The sequence below is a fragment of the Pristiophorus japonicus genome, chromosome 11, assembly GCF_044704955.1.
Source record: "Pristiophorus japonicus isolate sPriJap1 chromosome 11, sPriJap1.hap1, whole genome shotgun sequence".
Lineage (NCBI taxonomy): Eukaryota > Metazoa > Chordata > Chondrichthyes > Pristiophoridae > Pristiophorus > Pristiophorus japonicus.
Genome location: NC_091987.1, coordinates 13,682,450 through 13,700,793, shown reverse-complemented (window position 1 = coordinate 13,700,793; position 18,344 = coordinate 13,682,450). Strand labels below are relative to the sequence as shown.

The window sequence follows — 18,344 nt, the reverse complement described above, 5'->3', positions numbered from 1 at the left end:
TCGAGTTGCTTGCCCCATTTATGTCGAATTTACAAAATAGTAATGCTGCTAATAAATGTTGGTGGGAGTTTGTGCATTTGTTGAATGGCCAGTGCCTGACCCTTTGATTCATTCTGTGTGACAACATTGAGGCCGTTCCCCGAATGTATACAATTCCATTTTGTATCTCGCAGAAAAATGTATTGCTGTGTATAGCAGTGCCGAAGATACAGCCCTTCCATTCCCGGTCGGTGCTGAGTTAGCTGATATCAGCCAAGGCTACCGTTTAGATGCTCTAATTGGCCACTGAGTGGCGAATCAGATGGTGTTCTTGCTCCAGAGAGCAATCCAGTGCCCGTGCAGGAAAGTACTTGAATGGGCAATTGGTGAGGGGGCTCAGGCGTGATGCCCTCCATGTTGAATAGCCGGCACTGTCTAAATCTGACATGCAAAATTCCCAGTTCGGTGAGATGTCTCTCTGATAATCTAGCAAGAAAATATATGGTTGATTTTACCTCTGTGATTCCTGATCTGTGCTAAATTAGTGGGTCAGATCAGAGTAGCAAGGCAGAAAGGCTACAGTTAGACTCAATCCCTTCCCTGCTCACCACCCCACCCCCCCCCACCCCTCCCCGGCTGCCTTCAGAACTGGGGTGATGAAACCAAGTTCCCTATCCTGATCACTTTCAACTGACTCAACCACAATTTGCATTTAAATAGCGCCTTTAACATCCTAAGGTGCTTCAAAGGAAAGTAATCAGATAAAAATTGACACCGAGCCAAAGTCAGGGCTATTAGGACTCTTTGCTTAAAGAGGTAGATTTTAAGAAGCCTCTTAAAGGACGAGAGAGAAGTGGGGAGACCAAAAGGTGAAGGGAGGGAATTCTCGAGAGTCGGGCCCAGACAGGTGAAGGCACGGCCCAAGGAAGTGCGGGGGGGGGATGCACAAGAGGACGTCTGCTGCCAAGTGTGAGCTTGTGGGTATCGGGCGAGGGCAGGTTCCAACTCCTAGTCCATTCGGTTTATGCTGACTATCTGGGCTCCAGACAAATGGTCACTTGGACAATGTGCAGGTGGCATCATGGAGTCCTACTCCCAACAATGAGGGGCAGCGGTGTGGGGGAGAACTGCAGGGGCCCGTGATACTTGCATGTTAAATAACCCACTGCCCCACTGTGTTCTGCATTTGTTACAGAGGTGGCACCATGAATACCGAACGTTTCGAGAGATCACCGTTTGTATTATGATTGGCCTGGAGCTATTTGAGAAGAAAAGGTAAGACGGGGCTGGTGTAAGTGTACCCTGATTTTATTGTGAAGCTTTGCATTTTTTTCATTCCACTCTCTTTTCACCCACCGGATTAAAAAGACAAACTAATTTGCATCCGATTACTAAGAATTTCCACCATCAGTGTTGTTTTTTGCGAATGCATGAAATGGCGTTGTTCATACTGCTGTGGTTTAAATTCTGCTCATTCCTCTAGGTGGCATATGTTCCCCTCTCTCCTCTCCACAGGCCTGTTGAGACAGAGCTTTAGCGGTTGCATCCCTCTGCTTGAGTTAAGGCAGTAACCCGGCCAGAGAATTGTCTGATCTGCCTGACAGCAGCAGTCGACAGCCACTGCATTAATCCTGCAACACAGTAGATAAAAGCCATACGTGCAGCTCCCCCAGTGTCTCAGTTGGTAAATGGACCGTGTAACTGATCGATACACAAAGGACTTGTATTTATATAGCGCCTTTCATGACCTGATGTACCAAGCGCTTCACAGCCGATGAAGTACTTTCGAAGTGTAGTCACTGTTGTAATAAAGAAAGAAAGACTCGGATTTGTATAGCGCCTTTCTCGACCACCGGAGGTCCCAAAGCGCTTTACAATCAATGAAGTAATTTTGGAGTGTAGTCACTGTTGTAATGTGGGAAATGCAGCAGCTAGATTGCGCACAGCAAGCTCCCACAGACAGCAACGTAATAAGGATCAGATAATCTGTTTTTTGTTATTTTGATTAAGGGATAAATATTGTTCAGGACTCCGGGGATAACTCGCCTGCTCTTCTTCGAAATAGTGCCATGGGATCTTTTACGTCCACTTGGGAGGGAAGACGGGTCCTCTGTTTAACATCTCATCCGAGAGGCGGCACCTCCGACAGTGCAGCACTCCCTCAGCACTGCACTGGAGTGTCAGCATAGATTTTTTTTTTGTGCTCAAATCCCTGGAGTGGAATTTCACGGCAGACAATTTGTGCACAGCCAGGTTCCACAAACAGCCATGGAATAACAATCTGATCATCTAGTTTTTAATGTTGGTTGAGAGATAAATATTGGCCCGTAGTACAGGGGAGAACTCCCCTGCTCTTCTTCAAAATAGTGTCATGGGATCTACCCGAGAGGGCAAGTCTCTGGAGTGGGACTTGAACCCAAAGCTTCTGACCAATGGCTTCCTTTCCTGGTCTGTGCTGGCTGAACTAATCTCAGTCAGGACAGCAGTGAGGTCTCAGCATCCCTTAGCCAGAGAGGGGGAATATATGTTGCATAGACTAGGCTTGTATTGCCTTTAATATAGAAGATTAAGGTGTTTAAGATGATTAGGAGATTTATTGGGATAAAGAGAGAGAGAAACTATTTTCTCTGGTGAGGGGAGTCCAGAACAACGGAGCATTACCTTAAAGTTAGAGCCTTCCTGACCCATCCTGGCGGTGGTGTTTAGCTGCACGCCCACGATCTTTGTCTGGTGGCTGCAGGACCAGGAGGTAGAGCAGTATTTGCAGCAGAGTAGACTAGGGCCACTGTTGCGGTGCCAAGTGTTCTGGCTGTGTTTTCCCCCCCTGCCCGTGACGTTACAATTTCCGCACCAGTTTCACCCTGGTGTTTAGGTTGTGGTTGGTGTGATGTGGGCGAGTGGTTAGAGTCCTGTCCAGGGTGACGCCCAGGTAGTTGACGACAGCCTACATGTGGTCCTTCCTGTGCTGGCTCACCGAGAACTCGCCAACTAGCGTCATCAAGAAGACGGCCGAACGCCCAAAGATAGCCTCCTGGTCTGAGTAACGTTGAGTAAGAACTGGATTGGTCTTGACTATAGTCCAGTCAGCTGCCCACACTCACTGACTGGTCCCACCAGTGAAGGATGTTACCTTGGCTGAAGAGCCAAGAGGGCTGCCTTTTCCTGTGGAATTGCCTCCCCAGCAAGGAGTTTTTGTAAAATTAGTTCACCTTGGGTGTCACCTTGTCTTGGGAAGGTGGTGGTGAGCCGCCATTTCAGAGGGCAGTTAAGAATCAACCTGGAGTCACATAGAGGCCAGGCCAGAATGGCAGATTTCCTTCCCTAAAGAACATTAGTGAAGGAGATGGGTTTTTAACGACACTCTGGTAGTTTCATGGTCACCATAACTGACACCAGATTTATTTAACTGAATTTAAATTCCCCAGCTGCCGTGGGGTGGGATTTGAACTCATGTCTCTGGATAATCAGTTCAGAGCTCTGGATCACTAGTCCGGTAACATAATCACTGTGCTACCCTCCGCCTGGGTTTGTTCAGAAAGCTCCAGGGATAGAAGGGAGCATTTAGGAGAAAGGAAAGGACGAGCTTAAGTTTTAAAACAAAAAATTAAAAAAATTATTGTTTACATTCTTTCATCTGTGACGGTTTCAAAAGTTCTTCTGAAACCCTTTCCAATTTTTTTCAAAGCCGTTAGAACTGCGATTTAATAACTTCAGTATTTTTTTGCCAATTATCTGTCTTTTTAAGAGAATCGTGCAAAGTCACTGGCAATCCGGCTCTCGGTATCTGGATCTAATTTTTGCCTTTTTTTTTAAAAGTTAATTGTGGCATTTAGCTCCCAGCTTGTGTACTTGGTAGCTGCCTTTGCCCCTTCGACATGGGCAGCTCTCCCGGGCAGCAGCGGGCACACGCTTGTTGTAACGAACCAGGCGGGAAGCTTTACCCACCTGGCGCTCGAAAATATCATTCACACAACAACAACAGCCTGCATTTATAAAGCACCTTTAAGATAGTAAATAAAGCGTCTCAAGGCCCTTCACAGAAATGTAATCAAAGCAAAATGTGACACCAAGCCATATAAGAAGATATTGGGGCAGGTTGGTCAACGAGGTAGATCTTAACGGAGGAGAGAGGCGGAGAAGTTTAGGGAGGGAATTTCAGAGCTTAGGGCCCAGGCTGCCAATGGTGGAGCGATTGAAATCGGGGATGCAAGCTGCCAGAATTGGAGGAGCGCCAAGATCTTCAAGACCTTTCCTTTAATGTTTCTGGTGGGGTGCGCGGCCCATTCAAAGTTGCATGGTTTTCCCCACAGAGAAACCAACATGTGGCTGACGAGGGAGCTTCAGGCAGCCGGGTACTTTGGTCGGGCTGGGGGAGGTTACGAGATAGGGAGGGTGCGAGGCCATGGAGGGATTTGAACACAAGAATGTAGGTTAGTGTGCACAGGGGCGACGGGTGAACAGGTCTTGGTGCGAGCTAGGATACAAGCAGGAGAGTCTTTCGAAACACTCGCAATGAGAGACCTTCCTTAGCAAACATAGAAATAGAAACTAGGTGCAGGAGTAGGCCAATCGGCCCTTGCGCCTGCACCACCATTCAATATGATCATGGCTGATCATGCAACCTCAGTACCCCACTCCTGCCTTCTCTCCATACACCTGATCCCTTTAGCCGTAAGGGCCACATCTAACTCCCTTTTGAATATGTCCAACGAACTGCACTCAACTACTTTCTGTGGTAGAGAATTCCACAGGTTCACCACTCTCTGGGTGAAAAAGTTTCTCCTCCTCTCGGTCCTAAATGGCTTACCCCTTATCCTTAGACTGTGACCCTCTGGTTCTGGACTTCCCCAACATTGGGAACATTCTTCCTGCATCTAACCCATCCAGTCCTGTCAGAATTTTATGTTTCTATGAGATCCCCTCTCATTCTTCTAAATTCCAGTGAGTATAAGCCTCGCTGATCCAGTCTTTCCTCATATGTCAGTCCTGCCGGGAATCAGTCTGGTGAACCTTCGCTGCACTCCCTCAATAGCAAGCAGGTCCTTCCTCAGATTAGGAGACCAAAACTGCACACAATACTCAAGGTGTGGTCTCACCAAGGCCCTGTACAACTGCAGTAAGACCTCCCTGCTCCTATACTCAAATCTCCTTGCTATGAAGGCCAGCATGCCATTTGCTTTCTTTATTGCCTACTGTATCTGCATGCCTACCTTCAATGACTGATGCACCATGACAACCCAGGTCTTGTTGCACCTCCCCTTTTACTAATCTGTCACCATTCAGATAATCTGCCTTCCTGTTTTTTCCACCAAAGTGGATAACCTCACATTTATCCACATTATACTGCATCTGCCATGCATTTGCCCATTCACCTAACCTGTCCAAGTCACCCTGTAGCCTCTTAGCGTCCTCCTCACAGCTCACACCGCCACCCAGCTTAGTGTCATCTGCAAACTTGGAGATATTACCTTCAATTCCTTTGTCTAAATCATTAATGTACATTGTAAATAGCTGGGGTCCCAGCACTGAACCCTGCGGTACCCCACTAGTCACTGCCTGCCATTCTGAAAAGGACCCGTTTATTCCTACTCTTTGCTGACTGTCTGCCAACCAGTTCTCTATCCACGTCAATACATTACCCCCAACACCATGTGCCTTCATTTTGCACACCAATCTCTTGTGAGGGACCTTGTCAAAAGCCTATTGAAAGTCCAAATACACCACATCCACTGGTTCTCCCTTATCCACTCTACTAGTTACATTCTCAAAAAAAATCTAGATTTGTCAAGCATGCTTTTTTTTGAGCAGGTTCTTTTCAGCTCTGCACTCAAAGACCGGGTACGTTCAAAAATAAAAACTCCTAATCTTTTTGACGACTCAATGAGTTGATCTGGTGTGGTGAGGATCTGAAAAGCACAGACCAGGAGAATTCCCCCCCCCCCCAGCCCCGGATTTGATCCCGAGTCTTGGCTGACTAAGCTCACCAGCTGGGGCAGAGGTAGAGGTCTTCACTTGGTAGGAAGGGGAAATCAGCCCGTGTTCCCACTGCTGCTCACTCTCCGGTGACCTCCCATCCTGCAACATGAAGTTCATGTGAGGACAGGGTTTGAGTTTGGCTGTGAGGTCTTCGGCAGTTGAATAGCCCACCATTACTCACGGCCAAGATTCACATGTGGAGCTGGCTGCTTGGGCAGCAGGAGCCCCTGCCTTTCGGAGAAGGCAGCCAAGTGGAAAATTGAATCGTCTCAATTGTAGGATTTAAAACATGCAGCATATTTTCATGGAATGCTCCTCATTTCATGGAGATGCTATCACAGCATTTAATTACTGAAACTGTTTTTTTGTCCTTTCTGAAAAATTAATCTGAAAGAAACGTGCCAAGTATAAACTTTCTGCAACAATCGACCAAATTTGGCACTAGCGGCCACCAGCTGAACTGGGACCGAATCATGAGCAAGTGCGATGAATTAAACGCAAATCATTTTGCTTTTTAACCCCTTTTTACCCGGTTTCTTACCCAGTTTTTAACAAAGAAGGTAATATTTTACAGCAAATTATCACACCTCATAAAATCCCAGTGCACTTTCTGTAGAATGAATTACTCATCTTTGATTAGAGTTGAGAAACTTGACACATACCACAACGTTAACTTGCTTTAATGCAAAGCCTTTAACGACGCTTCACAGGAGAGCCCTGTACAGAGATATTAGGAGCGGGTGACTAAAAGCTCGGTCAAAGAGGTGGCTTTGGTGGATGATGCTGAGAGGGGAGAGTTGGTGAGGCGCAGGGGTTTAAGGAGGACATTTCAGACCTTGGGGCTGAGACAACTGAACGGAGACAACTGAACGATCGGCCGCCAAATACTGGGGCAAAGGGAGTGCAGGATACGCAGGAGTTGCTGAAAGTTTGTTGGGCTGGTAATGGTCACAGAGACAGAGACAGAGAGGGCTGAGGCTGTGAAGAGATTGATATATGAGGATCACAATTTGAGGTGTTGGGAGTCACAAATGGTATGTGACCCGAACCCTAAATGCAGTTTTTTTTTCCCTGAATGTATTGTGTGGCCAGTATAGGTCGGCGAGCACAAGGGTGATGATGGGCGAATGGGACTCGGTGCGCGATAGGATGCACGCAACACAGATTTAGTGGCTGAATTGTGGTTACAGCAGGATTAGGATTGGCAGTTAATATTTCTGGATTTAACAAGGGTACTGGGGCCAGTGACATTAATGAGAAACAGTATCATAAGAATATAAGAATTAGGAGCAGGAGTAGGCCATTTGGCTCATTCAATAAGATCACGGCTGATCATCTATCTCAACTCCCCCTTCCCGCCATATCCCCATATTCCTTAATTCCCTTAGTTCCCAGAAATTTATTGACCTCTGTCTTGAATATACTCAATGACTGAGCCTCCACAGCTCTCTGGAGTAGAGAATTCCAAAGATTCACCACCCTCTGAGTGAAGAAGCTTCTCCTCATCTCAGTTCTAAATGGCCGACCCCTTATTCTGAGACTGTGACCCTGGTTCTAGACTCCCCAGCCGGGGGAAACAACCTCTCAGCATTAAACCTGTCAAGCCCCTTAAGAATTTTATATGTTTCATAAGAACATAAGAAATAGGAGCAGGAGTAGGCCATTTGGCCCCTCGAGCCTGCTCTGCCATTTAATAAGATCATAGTTGATCTGATCATGGACTCAGCTCCACTTCCCTGCCCACTCCACATAACCCATTACTCCCTTATCACATAAAAATCTGTCTATCTCCGCCTTAAATATATTCAATGACCCAGCCTTCACAGCTCTCTGGGGCAGAGAATTCCACAGATTTATAACCTTCTGAGAGAAGAAATTTCTCCTCATCTCGGTTTTAAATGTGTGGCCCCTTATTTTAGTTCCCCTATGAGTAGAAATATCCTCTCTCCATCCACCTTGTCGAGCCCCCTCATTATCTTATGTGTTTCAATAAGATCACCTCTCATTCTTCTGAATTCCAATGAGTATAAGCTCAACCTATCTTCATAAGTCAACCTCCTCAGCTCCGGAATCAACCCAGTGAACGTTCTCTGAACAGCCTCCAATGCAAGTATATCTTTCCTTAAACGTGGAAACCAACACTGTACACAGTACTCCAGGTGTGGCCTCAACCCTGTTCAGTTGCAGCAGGACTTCTCTGCTTTTATACTTTATCCCCCTTGCAATAAAGACCAACGTTCCATTTGCCTTCCTGATTACTAGCTGCACCTACTGTACTTTCGTGTTTCATGCACAAGGACCCCTGGGTCCCTCTGTACTGCAGCATTTTGCAATTTTTCTCCATTTAAATTATAATTTCAATTTAGTTCAAATTAAGTCTCAATGAGATCACCTCTCATTGTTCCAAACTGTAGGAAATATAGGCCTAGTTTACTCAATCTCTACTCACAGGGCAATCCTCTTATCTCGGGAACCAGACATGATCATAGTGCTAAAGTCCTAAAAAGAGAAGTGCTGCAAACAGAATTATTTTGAATTGAACTGCGGAATCAGTAACTGGGAGCATGTTCTCGGGGAAAGTATTGCTCTTTTCCCCCATGGGTAACCCCTTGTTCACAGTGCTGTGGTGTCATTCTTCATTACCCATCACAGTACCTTCATCCTTGTCCTCATCACTGGTATCAAAAAGTGTCCATCTGTTGGGCATATGCAGACATGCAAGACTTTCCTGTGCTGGTTCCTTTAATCCTGCTCCACCTTCTTCCCCTCCCCTTCACTATTAAGTAAGAAAGACCTCAGGATGTCCCAAATTAGTTACTTTTGAAGTGTAGTCACTGTTGTAATGTGGAAACTTGGCAGCCAATTTGTACACAGCAAGCTTCCACAAACAGCATTGTGATAAATGACCAGATAATCTGTTTGTTTTCGTGATGTTGATTGAGGGATATATATTGGCCGCAGGACACCGGGGATAACTCCCCTGCTCTTCTTTGTAAAAGATCCCACGGCATTATTTCATCCACCTGAAAGGGCAGACGGGGCCTCAGTTTAACGTCTCATCTAAGACGGCACCTCCGACAGTGCAGCACTCCCTCAGCACTGCACTGGGAGCGTGAGCCTAGATTATGTGCTCAAGTCTCTCGCGTGGGGACTTGAAATAACAACATCTTGACTGTGAGGCGAGGATGCTACCACTGGCCCACAGCTGACAGATCCGCTCTCTGTGGGGTGAACCCACGCTGGAACTAATCTTCAGAAACCTTTCTTCCCTGCACATGTTGCAGAGTGGAGACAGCTGATCACTGAACTCAGCATTCCTCTGCTAATCCACACATCCTGGGTACGGTGCCGTTCCGGGATATGGCACAGCTTTCCTAGCTCCCTTTTCTTCCATTTCTTACCCTATTCACGGCTATGCTGTTCACAAGTACTAACCGCAGCAATCATTTGCACACTCACTTGCTGACTCGAGTCTGCTGCAACTCTGATTCTAGGCCACACTTGGTCAGCTCCACTGGGCGGGCCACATTGTCCACATGCCAGACACGAGACTTCCAAAGCAAGCGCTGTACTCTGGACTCCTTCTCGGCAAACGAGCCAAAGGTGGGCAGAGGAAACGTTACAGGGACACATTCAAAGCCTCTCTGATAAAGTGCGACATCCCCACTGACACCTGGCCAAAGAGGGCGCTGAGCACCTCGAGTCTCATCGCCGAGAGCACGCAGAAATCAAGCGCAGGCTGCGGAAAGAGCGTGTGGCAAACCAGTCCCATCCACCCCTTCCCTCAATGACTGACTGTCCCACCTGTGACAGGGACTGTGGCTCTCGTATTGGACTGTTCAGCCACCTCAGGACTCGTTTTAAGAGTGGAAGCAAGTCTTCCTCGATTCCGAGGGACTGCCTATGATGATGAGGCCACACCTCTTGGCTCCTTTCACTCACTCAGCCTCCCACTCAGCTGGCCTCTCCCAGCTCGAGGCCTCCACGTTTGCCCTCACGGCCCCTTCCACTCTGCAGCCTACATGCCCCTCGCCCTCGCGACATTTCTGCCACTTCCCCCCTTGCCACTCTCCTCACCTTGAACTGCTTACTGCAGACCGATCTCATCCATTTCCTTGGCTCGCAGACTAGTGGTCAGTATAATGCATTCCTGCACCAGCACTACATCAATGGAAGTTGTCGCTTCCGTCCCTGGGTTCAAATGCAGTTCAGACTGCTGTGGAGGAAAGCCTCTGAGAATGAGATACTGAGGTGAATGATCAGCCATGATCATATTGAATGGTGGTGCAGGCTCGAAGGGCCGAATGGCCTACTCCTGCACCTATTTTTTTCTATTTCTATGTTTCTATGAATCATAGAAATTGTTACAGCACAGAAGGAGGCCATTCAGCCCATCGTGTCCATGCCGGCCGACAAAGAGCTATCCAGCCTAATCCCACTTTCCAGCTCTTGGTCCGTAGCCCTGTGGATTACGGCATTTCAAGTGCACATCCCAACACTTTTTAAATGTGGTGAGGGTTTCTGCCTCTACCACCCTTTCAGGCAGTGAGTTCCAGACCCCCACCACCCTCTGGGTGAAGACAATTCCCCTCAATTCCCCTCAAATCCCCTCTAAACCTCCTACCAATTACTTTAAATGTATGCCCCTGGTTGTTGACCCCTCTGCTAAGGGAAACAGGTCCTTCCTATCCACTCTATCCAGGCCCCTCATAATTTTGTACACCTCAATAAGATCTCCCCTCAGCCTTCTATGTTCCAAAGAAAACAAACCCGGCCTATCCAATCTTTCCTCATCGCTAAAATTCTGCAGTTCTGGCAACGTCCTCATAAATCTCTGTACCCTCTCTGGTGCAATCACATCTTTCTGTAATGTGGTGACCAGAACTGCACGCAATACTCCTGCTGTGACCTAATTTGTGTTTTATACAGTTCAAGCACGACCTCCCCCACCTCCACTCTTCTGTTCGCTAGCTGTAAGGGTCCTACGTTAGCGAGTTTGGGAAGTCTCAATCCAGTTTCTAATGGGCACGGACTCGCAGTACCAAACTGCCCTTAGTTGGGGCATGAGTTGATTCAAAAAGAAAATTGGTAATCTAGTTCAGCCAGGTTTGTAGGCAGGTGTGTAGAGATAGAAACATATCATACTGTTGTTGCAGGAGGCATTTTTACATGTTGGGGCTGAAGCCCATTGTTGTAACACAGTAATGGGCACTTTGCATTTTACTCTGTATCTAGCCCATGCTGTACCTGACCTGGGAGTAATTGGGTGTCTGAAATGGAAAGTGCCCATTCCTCAGCAGTAATATCTGTCACTTCTATGAGCGCTATATTCACACAAAAAAATTGAATGTATTCAAGTCACAGATAGATTTTTAACCAATAAGGGAATTAAGGGTTACGGGGAGGGGGCAGGTAAGTGGAGCTGAGTCCACGGCCAGATCAGCTATGATCTTATTGAATGGCGGAGCAGGCTCGAGGGGCTAGATGGCCTACTCCTGTTCCTAATTCTTAGTTCTTCTTATGTTCTATGTGGCTGCACAGCGCTCCAGGAGTCCTGTACAGCTGGCGAGCCAGCTTTTAAATTGAAAAGCCTGCGCATGCGCAGACATTGGAAGGGACAGAGCGGCCCCCTTCCCCCGCCCCCCCCCAAAACTGCGGGGAACATTGGCTAACATCGCTGGTTTTATTATTCTACACAAGCACGTTGGGAGTATATTGGAAGGGTCATGGTTTCTGACAACTGACTATTGCGGGGGTCAGTGAAATATGTTTTCTTTTATCAGATTATGGGCGTCATTTGTCGCCCATCCCTAGTTGCATCCATTTTATACTGCCTGACCACTTCTGGGTGTTTCACCGTCTTGCTGACACCTTGAGGCTGGGTTTTGTTCTCAGCAAACCTTGAGTAGGTGGTGGTGAGTTCCCTCTTCCAGAGAATTTTTACAAGATGTTTTAAACTTGTCTGTGACCTCAACTTCACCCTCATCCATCTATAAATACAACTTGTGTCTGCAGCAATCTTTCACTCTCTTCCCCACATCCCAGTTAGCCTGAAGTCATAATTGGTTGCACTTTCACTCCCATGAACCACATCACATTAACAGCATACTACTCATGCCCCAACATTCTCTATGTAAACCACCAAAACCCCCTTGATTAAAGTGCAACCTATTACTCACTCCGTATATAAACCAGCTGAATCCTCAAATTCAATTCTGTAGCTATCTCTCGCTCTCTTTCTCCCTCTCTGGTTTCCGCTACTCTCTCTATAAAGCATCCAAACCCATCCGATTCGATTCCAGCCCACTTCTGTCTCAATATCCGCCATGAACACATCCCAACCAAACCCCAGCATGACCCAGTCAGCCACGCTGTGTCACGCTGAGGCTCAGTGGGTAGCACTCTCTCGCCTCTGAGTCAGAAGGTTGTGGGTTCAAGTCCCGCTCCAGAGATTGGAGCACAAAAATCTCGGCTGACTCTCCAGTGGAGAGCTGTACCATATGAGACGTTAATCTGAGGCCACGTCCGCCTTGGGTGGACTATTTCGAAGAAGTACAGGGAGTTCTGCTCAGTGTCGTGGCCAATATTTATCCCTCAAACAACAGCATTAAAAACAAATTTCTGCAAACCAACAGTGACTACACTTCAAAAGTACTTCATTAGATTTGGGACGTCCAGAGGTTGTGAAAGGCGCTATATAAATGCATATTTTTTTCTTTCTATGACCAAGTGTTTCTAGCAGTGTGGAAGGTATAATAAGGTGAAGCACCGTTGCACTTGAAAGTGTTTGATCCCTCAGTTTCCCGGCCCCTTTAGCAGGAATCTGTTGCCCTGCTAACATCTGGTGCCAGTGTACATAAAGCTGGATGTTTCAGGTCTATGTTATCCTTAAGGTTCTTTGGCAATGCTCCCTGTTCCTGTCCTCTAAGAAACAATTCAGATAAGTGGGTGAACAGCCAAGTTAGTCTGGCTAGCAACCAGCGAGAGTGCTAGAAAGTCCTGCTTTTCTTCTGCTGGGGATTTTGTTTTGTACTGTCAGCAGTCGCCAATAGGATTTAATCTGCCCAGCAACTCGTCAGAAGCAGGGCTTTTGTGTGTGTTGTGCGTGTTGTGCCTGGTTGTGTTTTCAGCTGACGCTCCGAGGGTCCGACTGTTTTGCTTTGCCCGCCAAGGATCACTCGGGGAAGGAATTTAAGCTCCTTGCTAGCTTGGCGGCTGGCCCACAGACCCAGTTCCGAGAAAAGGCCCAGAACATTTCGACAGCTGCCCAACGTGTTGGCTGTGGAACGGGGGGGATGGGGGGGGGGGGTGTGGGAGGGGGCACACAGTGCAGCGAGCCGACGGGGAGCGGGTGCTTTAAATGGCTGCACTGTCGCCTCCCCCGAAAACCTTGGAATAAAACCGAGTTCGGAGGTAGCCTGTGCGCAAGGTGGTTGTTTGGGGGAAGGTGGGGAGGGATGGCGGGGCAGGGGGAAAGTTGGGGGGTGGCAGGGGGAGTACAATCGGCAGCAAAGCAAAGCCTTCTCATTGTAATGCTAAAGTTATTTTGAAATGCTTTCAAAGAAAAATTCTCGATTGCATCTCCAAAACTGTTCCCAAAACCAGCCCTGTGTATTCACAGCTGTCAAGTTTATCCACCAAGATTTTTCGTAGATGATGACTTGACCCATTTAAAGAGAGAGAGAGAGAATCTCGCCATCAATAGAGCCCCTTGTTCGATTTCCCCCTCCCCTGGCTCCCGACATATCCTGGGCGCCGCTGGAACCTCGTCCAGTTGCCCGTCCGTCAGCTGTGAGACCAGACGGTGAGCGGTAACAGGCTATTCAACCTTGGGGTGGGGCCAAGCCTGATTTTGACCTCACCCGACATCTTTATCTAAGCTGGGGGTGGGGGTGGGGGGTCGCTGCACTGCAAAGATGAGCGGGAGCCCGAGCCCGAGCTGGTATTCCCCCCCACCCCCCTTTCCCTCATCCAGTGGCACCGCTGCTAACATTGCTCTTCTCATTTCCATTGGTCATAAAAAAAAAAGCAAACAAAGCACGGGCTTATTTCTGGAGGAATGTAAATGAAAAGCAGAGAAGTTATTTTAAACTTGGGTACAACCTTAATTAGGTCACGCTTGCAGTACTGTGAACCGTTCTGGTCTGCGTATTATGAAAAGTATATCGAGGCACTGGAGAAGGTGCAAAATAGATTTACACGGATTATATCAGAACTGAGAGGGTATAACTAACAAGAAAGTGGCATCAGGCTGGGGATTTTTTCTCTAGAAGAGTGAAGACTGAGGTGATCTGATAGAGGTCTCTAAAATTATGAAGGGGTTCGATAGGGGTAGAGAAGATGTTTTCACTTGTGGGGGATCCAAAACTAGGGTTCATGAATATAAGATATCACTAACAAACATAAGAATTAGCAACAGAAGTAGGCCATAACCCCTTGAACCTGCTCCGCCATTCAATAAGATCATGGCATGACTTCAAATCCACTTTCCTGCCTGATCGCTATATCCATTGATTCTTCTATCTATCCATCTCAGCTTTGAATATACTCAACATTTCAGCATCCAGAGAGGCAGAGAATTCCAAAGCTTCACAACCCTCTGAGTGAGGAAATTCCTCCTCGTCTCAATCTTAAATGGCCGATCCCTTATCCTGAGACTATTCCCCTAGCTCTAGACACTCCAACCAGGGAGAAACAACCTCTCAGCATCTACCCTGTCAATCCCCCTCAGAATCTTGTATGTTTCAATAAGATCACCTCTCATTCTTCTAAACTCGAGAGTATAGGCCCAATCTACTCAATCTCATCAGAGGACACCCTCTCATCCCAGGAATCAGTTTAGTGAACCTTTGTTGCACCGCCTCCAAGGCAAGTATATCCTTCCTTAGATAAGGAGATCGAAACTGCACAATACTCCATGTGTGGTCTCACCAAGTCCCTGTACAATTGTAGTAAATCTTCCTTGCTCTTGTAATTCAGCCCCCTTGCAATCAAGGCCAACATGCCATTTGCCTTCCTAATTGCTTGCTGTACCTACATGCTAACTCTGTGTTTCCTGCAGTAGGACACCTAAATCTCTCTCAACACCAACATTTAATAGTTTCTCACCATTTAAAAAGTACTCTGTTTTTCTATTCTTCCTACCAAAGTGAGTAACCTACTAAGTCCAATCAGGAATTCAGGAGGAACCTCTTTATCCAGAGAATGGTGAGAATGTGGAACTTGCTACCACAGGGAGTGGTTGAGGTGAATAGTATTGATGCATTTAAGGGGAAGCTAGAAAAGCACATGAGGGAGAAAGATTAGGAGGATATGTTGATGGGGTTAGATGAAGTAGGGTTGAACGAGGTTCATGTGGAGCTTAAACACCGGCACGGACCAGTTGGGCCGAATGGCCTGTATCTGTGCTGTAAATACTATGTAATTCTATGAGATCAGCTCACTCGAGGTAGACTAGGAATGGTACCTAGGGTCTTCTGTTCTCAATGAGGCCCCACTGTTTACCGGCTGACCAATCAGGGAGTCTTTCACTGTCTGGGTTGATATGTTGTTTTGTTTCATCACTGATGTTGGGCCATTGAAGCCATGTCGAATAGTGTAGTTGGGCTTGGCCGCCATAGCGTAGGAAGGATGTACTGGCCTTGGAGAAAGTCCAAAGACAACTCACCAGGATGACGCTTGTACAAAGGGACTAAGCTATGTGGAGACGATGGGTAAACAGGTTCTATTCCCTGTGGATGAGGTAGTTGAGGGCTGAAATGATTGAGAACAATGGAGGGAATTGACCTGGTCGATGGGGAATGACTCTTTCCTGTATTAGGACAAAAGGGGCGTACTCTTCGTTGCTTGAGCTCAGCCAGTTAAAGTTGATCCAGAAAAAGAGTCTTCAACACCGAGGGCTATAAGAACGTAGAACCAGTGACCCACAAATCAGTTGAGGTGTTTAAAAAGGAAGTAAGGATATTAAAACGAAAACCAGAACTAGCATTTATACAGCACCATTCACAACCTCACAACGCTTTACAGCTCATGAAGTAATATTTAAAGTGCAGTCACTCTTGTAATGTAGGAAACGTGGCAGCCAGTTTGCGCACAGCAAGCTCCCACACACAGCAATAAGATTGATGCTGGTTAAGGGATAAATATTGGCCCAGGACATAAAAGGCATGGCGATAGGACATGGAGTGGGAATTAGAAAGGTAAGGGGCTGGGTGAGTCGAAAGGCTAGCTCCGGTCCCTGAATGATTTTCGGGCGAATCGCCGGCACTTTGGTGAGGAAATAATAGTCCTGATGAGTCGCATAAAAATGTGTGTTGTGGTGACATCGTACGGAAGTGATGTAATTCCCTTGTGAAATTTGCACTCTTGTAGTGAGCAAAAATAGTTCTGGGGAATAGAACACTTTGGAGTTTCAGTACCTGGTGTCACTAGTGTCAGATATGGCATGGTTCCATAGGCACTTCCCTCTACTCTGCCCCAACCTCAACCTCAGAAGAGCACTCGTGTTTCCATTTCCCACAACAGCCATCATATGGCCTCCCTTGAGTTGGATTACCAATTTAGTGCTAAACTAGGGGCACTTCTGGGCTGTGGGTCCATTTACACCAGTAGCTGGAATTAGAGTACCCCAAACTCGTTTCACATTGGTGCCATGTAGCTGACAGATAGAGGAAATCTCCATTTCATTAGACTGCGACTCTCTGAATTCAAACCAAGCTCCCAGAAACAAAAGGCCAGTGAGTGGTAATTACTTACTTTGTTTTATTCATTCACGGGTTGTGAGCATTGTTGGCACGGCCAGCATCTATTGCCCATCCCTAATTGCCGCTTGAGAAGGTGATGGTGAGCCGTCTGCTTGAACCGCTGCAGTCCGTGTGGTGACGGTGCTCCCACAGTGCTGTTAGGGAGGGAGTTCCAGGAATTTGACCCAGCGACAATGAAGGGGCGACAATATATTTCCAAGTCAGGATGGTGTGTGACTTGGAGGGGAACGTGGAGGTGGTGGTGTTCCCATGCGCCTGCTGCCTTTGTCCTTCTAGGTGGTAGAGGTCGCGGGTTTGGGATGTGCTGTCGAAGAATGCATATTAAGGGGACTCAACAAGGTACATGCATTGGGGATGCTTCCTCTCGTGGGGGAAATCTATAACTAGGGGGCATAGTTTCAGAATAAGAGGTCGCCCATTTAAAACTGAGATGAGGAGGAAGTTCTTCTCTCAGAGGGTTGTAAATCTGTGGAATTCTCTGCCCCAGAGAGCTGTGGAGGCTGGGTCATTGAATATATTTAAGGTGGGGATAGACAGATTTTTGAGCAATAAGGGAATAAAGGGTTATGGGGTGTGGGCAGGGAAGTGGAGCTGAGTCTGAGATCAGATCAGTCATGATCTTATTAAATGGCGGAGCAGGCTCGAGGGGCCAAATGGCCTATTCCTGCTCCTATTTCTTATGACCCAGTGTAATACTAAGCCGTACAGACCCAGGCGTCCGATCTCCGCACTCCTGGTTAGTTGCTGTTTGTTCATCTCCGCACTCCTGCTGGAAAACTCCGGCAGAATTCCCACTCCTGGTTAGGAACATTCGGAACAGCGCTCGGATGATCTGTCTTTGCCTCAACCCCACTTCCTCGCCTTTGTGATATGTCCGTTGATGCACTTACCCCCCAAAAATCTATCCATTTCAGTCTTGAAAGATCTAATTATCCTCTCGCACCCGTGGCCTTTTGGGTGGGTGGTGGAGGGGGAGAGAGTTCCAGATTTCCATCACCCTTTGTGTGAAAAAGTGCTGCTTGATTTTCCCCCCTAAATTGCCTTGCTCTGTGATTCTGTCGTCTCGTTCTTGATTCCCACCCACCAGAGGCGATAGTTTCTCTCCATCTACCCTATCGAATTCTATTAACTTTTTAAACACCTTGATCAGATCACCTCTCAATCTTCTATACGCAAGCGAATACAAGCCATGTTTATGCAACCTGGCCTCCTAATTTAGCCCTCTGTGCCCAGGTATCATTCTGGTGATCCTTTCCAGGAATTGTGAATGGGGATGTGTGATGAGGATAGTTGTGGCTCAGCTGCATGGTCACGTAATCTGCTCACTGTCTCGGGTCACACATGTCGGATGGGCAGTTGAGCTGCCAGCATTTGTTACACCAAACCCCAGCGTCAGTCTGAGCCTTGGGACGTTTTATTTCGTTAAAGGCGATATATAAATGCAAGTTGTTAAGAATGTGGGTGAGGGAGGAGGGTCCCTTTAACACTGGATGTTAGAGTGGTCTGCATGTGTATGTTTTTTTTCTAATCATTTATGGGATGTGGGCGTCGCTGGCAAGGCCGGCATTTATTGCCCATCCCTAATTGCCCCTTGGGAAGGTGGTGGTGAGCCGCCTTCTTGAACCG

General features: G+C 47.2%; 1 protein-coding gene across 7 annotated transcripts in view; it reads left to right on the top strand.

The window, feature by feature from the left end:
- The window catches only part of usp25 (ubiquitin specific peptidase 25), a 211,708-nt gene that overhangs the window by 180,647 nt on the left and 12,717 nt on the right, over positions 1 to 18,344 (top strand). For all 7 annotated transcript variants that reach the window (XM_070893240.1, XM_070893239.1, XM_070893235.1 and 4 more), the window contains one exon: positions 1,175 to 1,254. In XM_070893240.1, the coding sequence (XP_070749341.1) occupies positions 1,175 to 1,254 (80 nt within the window). The remainder of the gene's footprint in view (positions 1 to 1,174; positions 1,255 to 18,344) is intronic.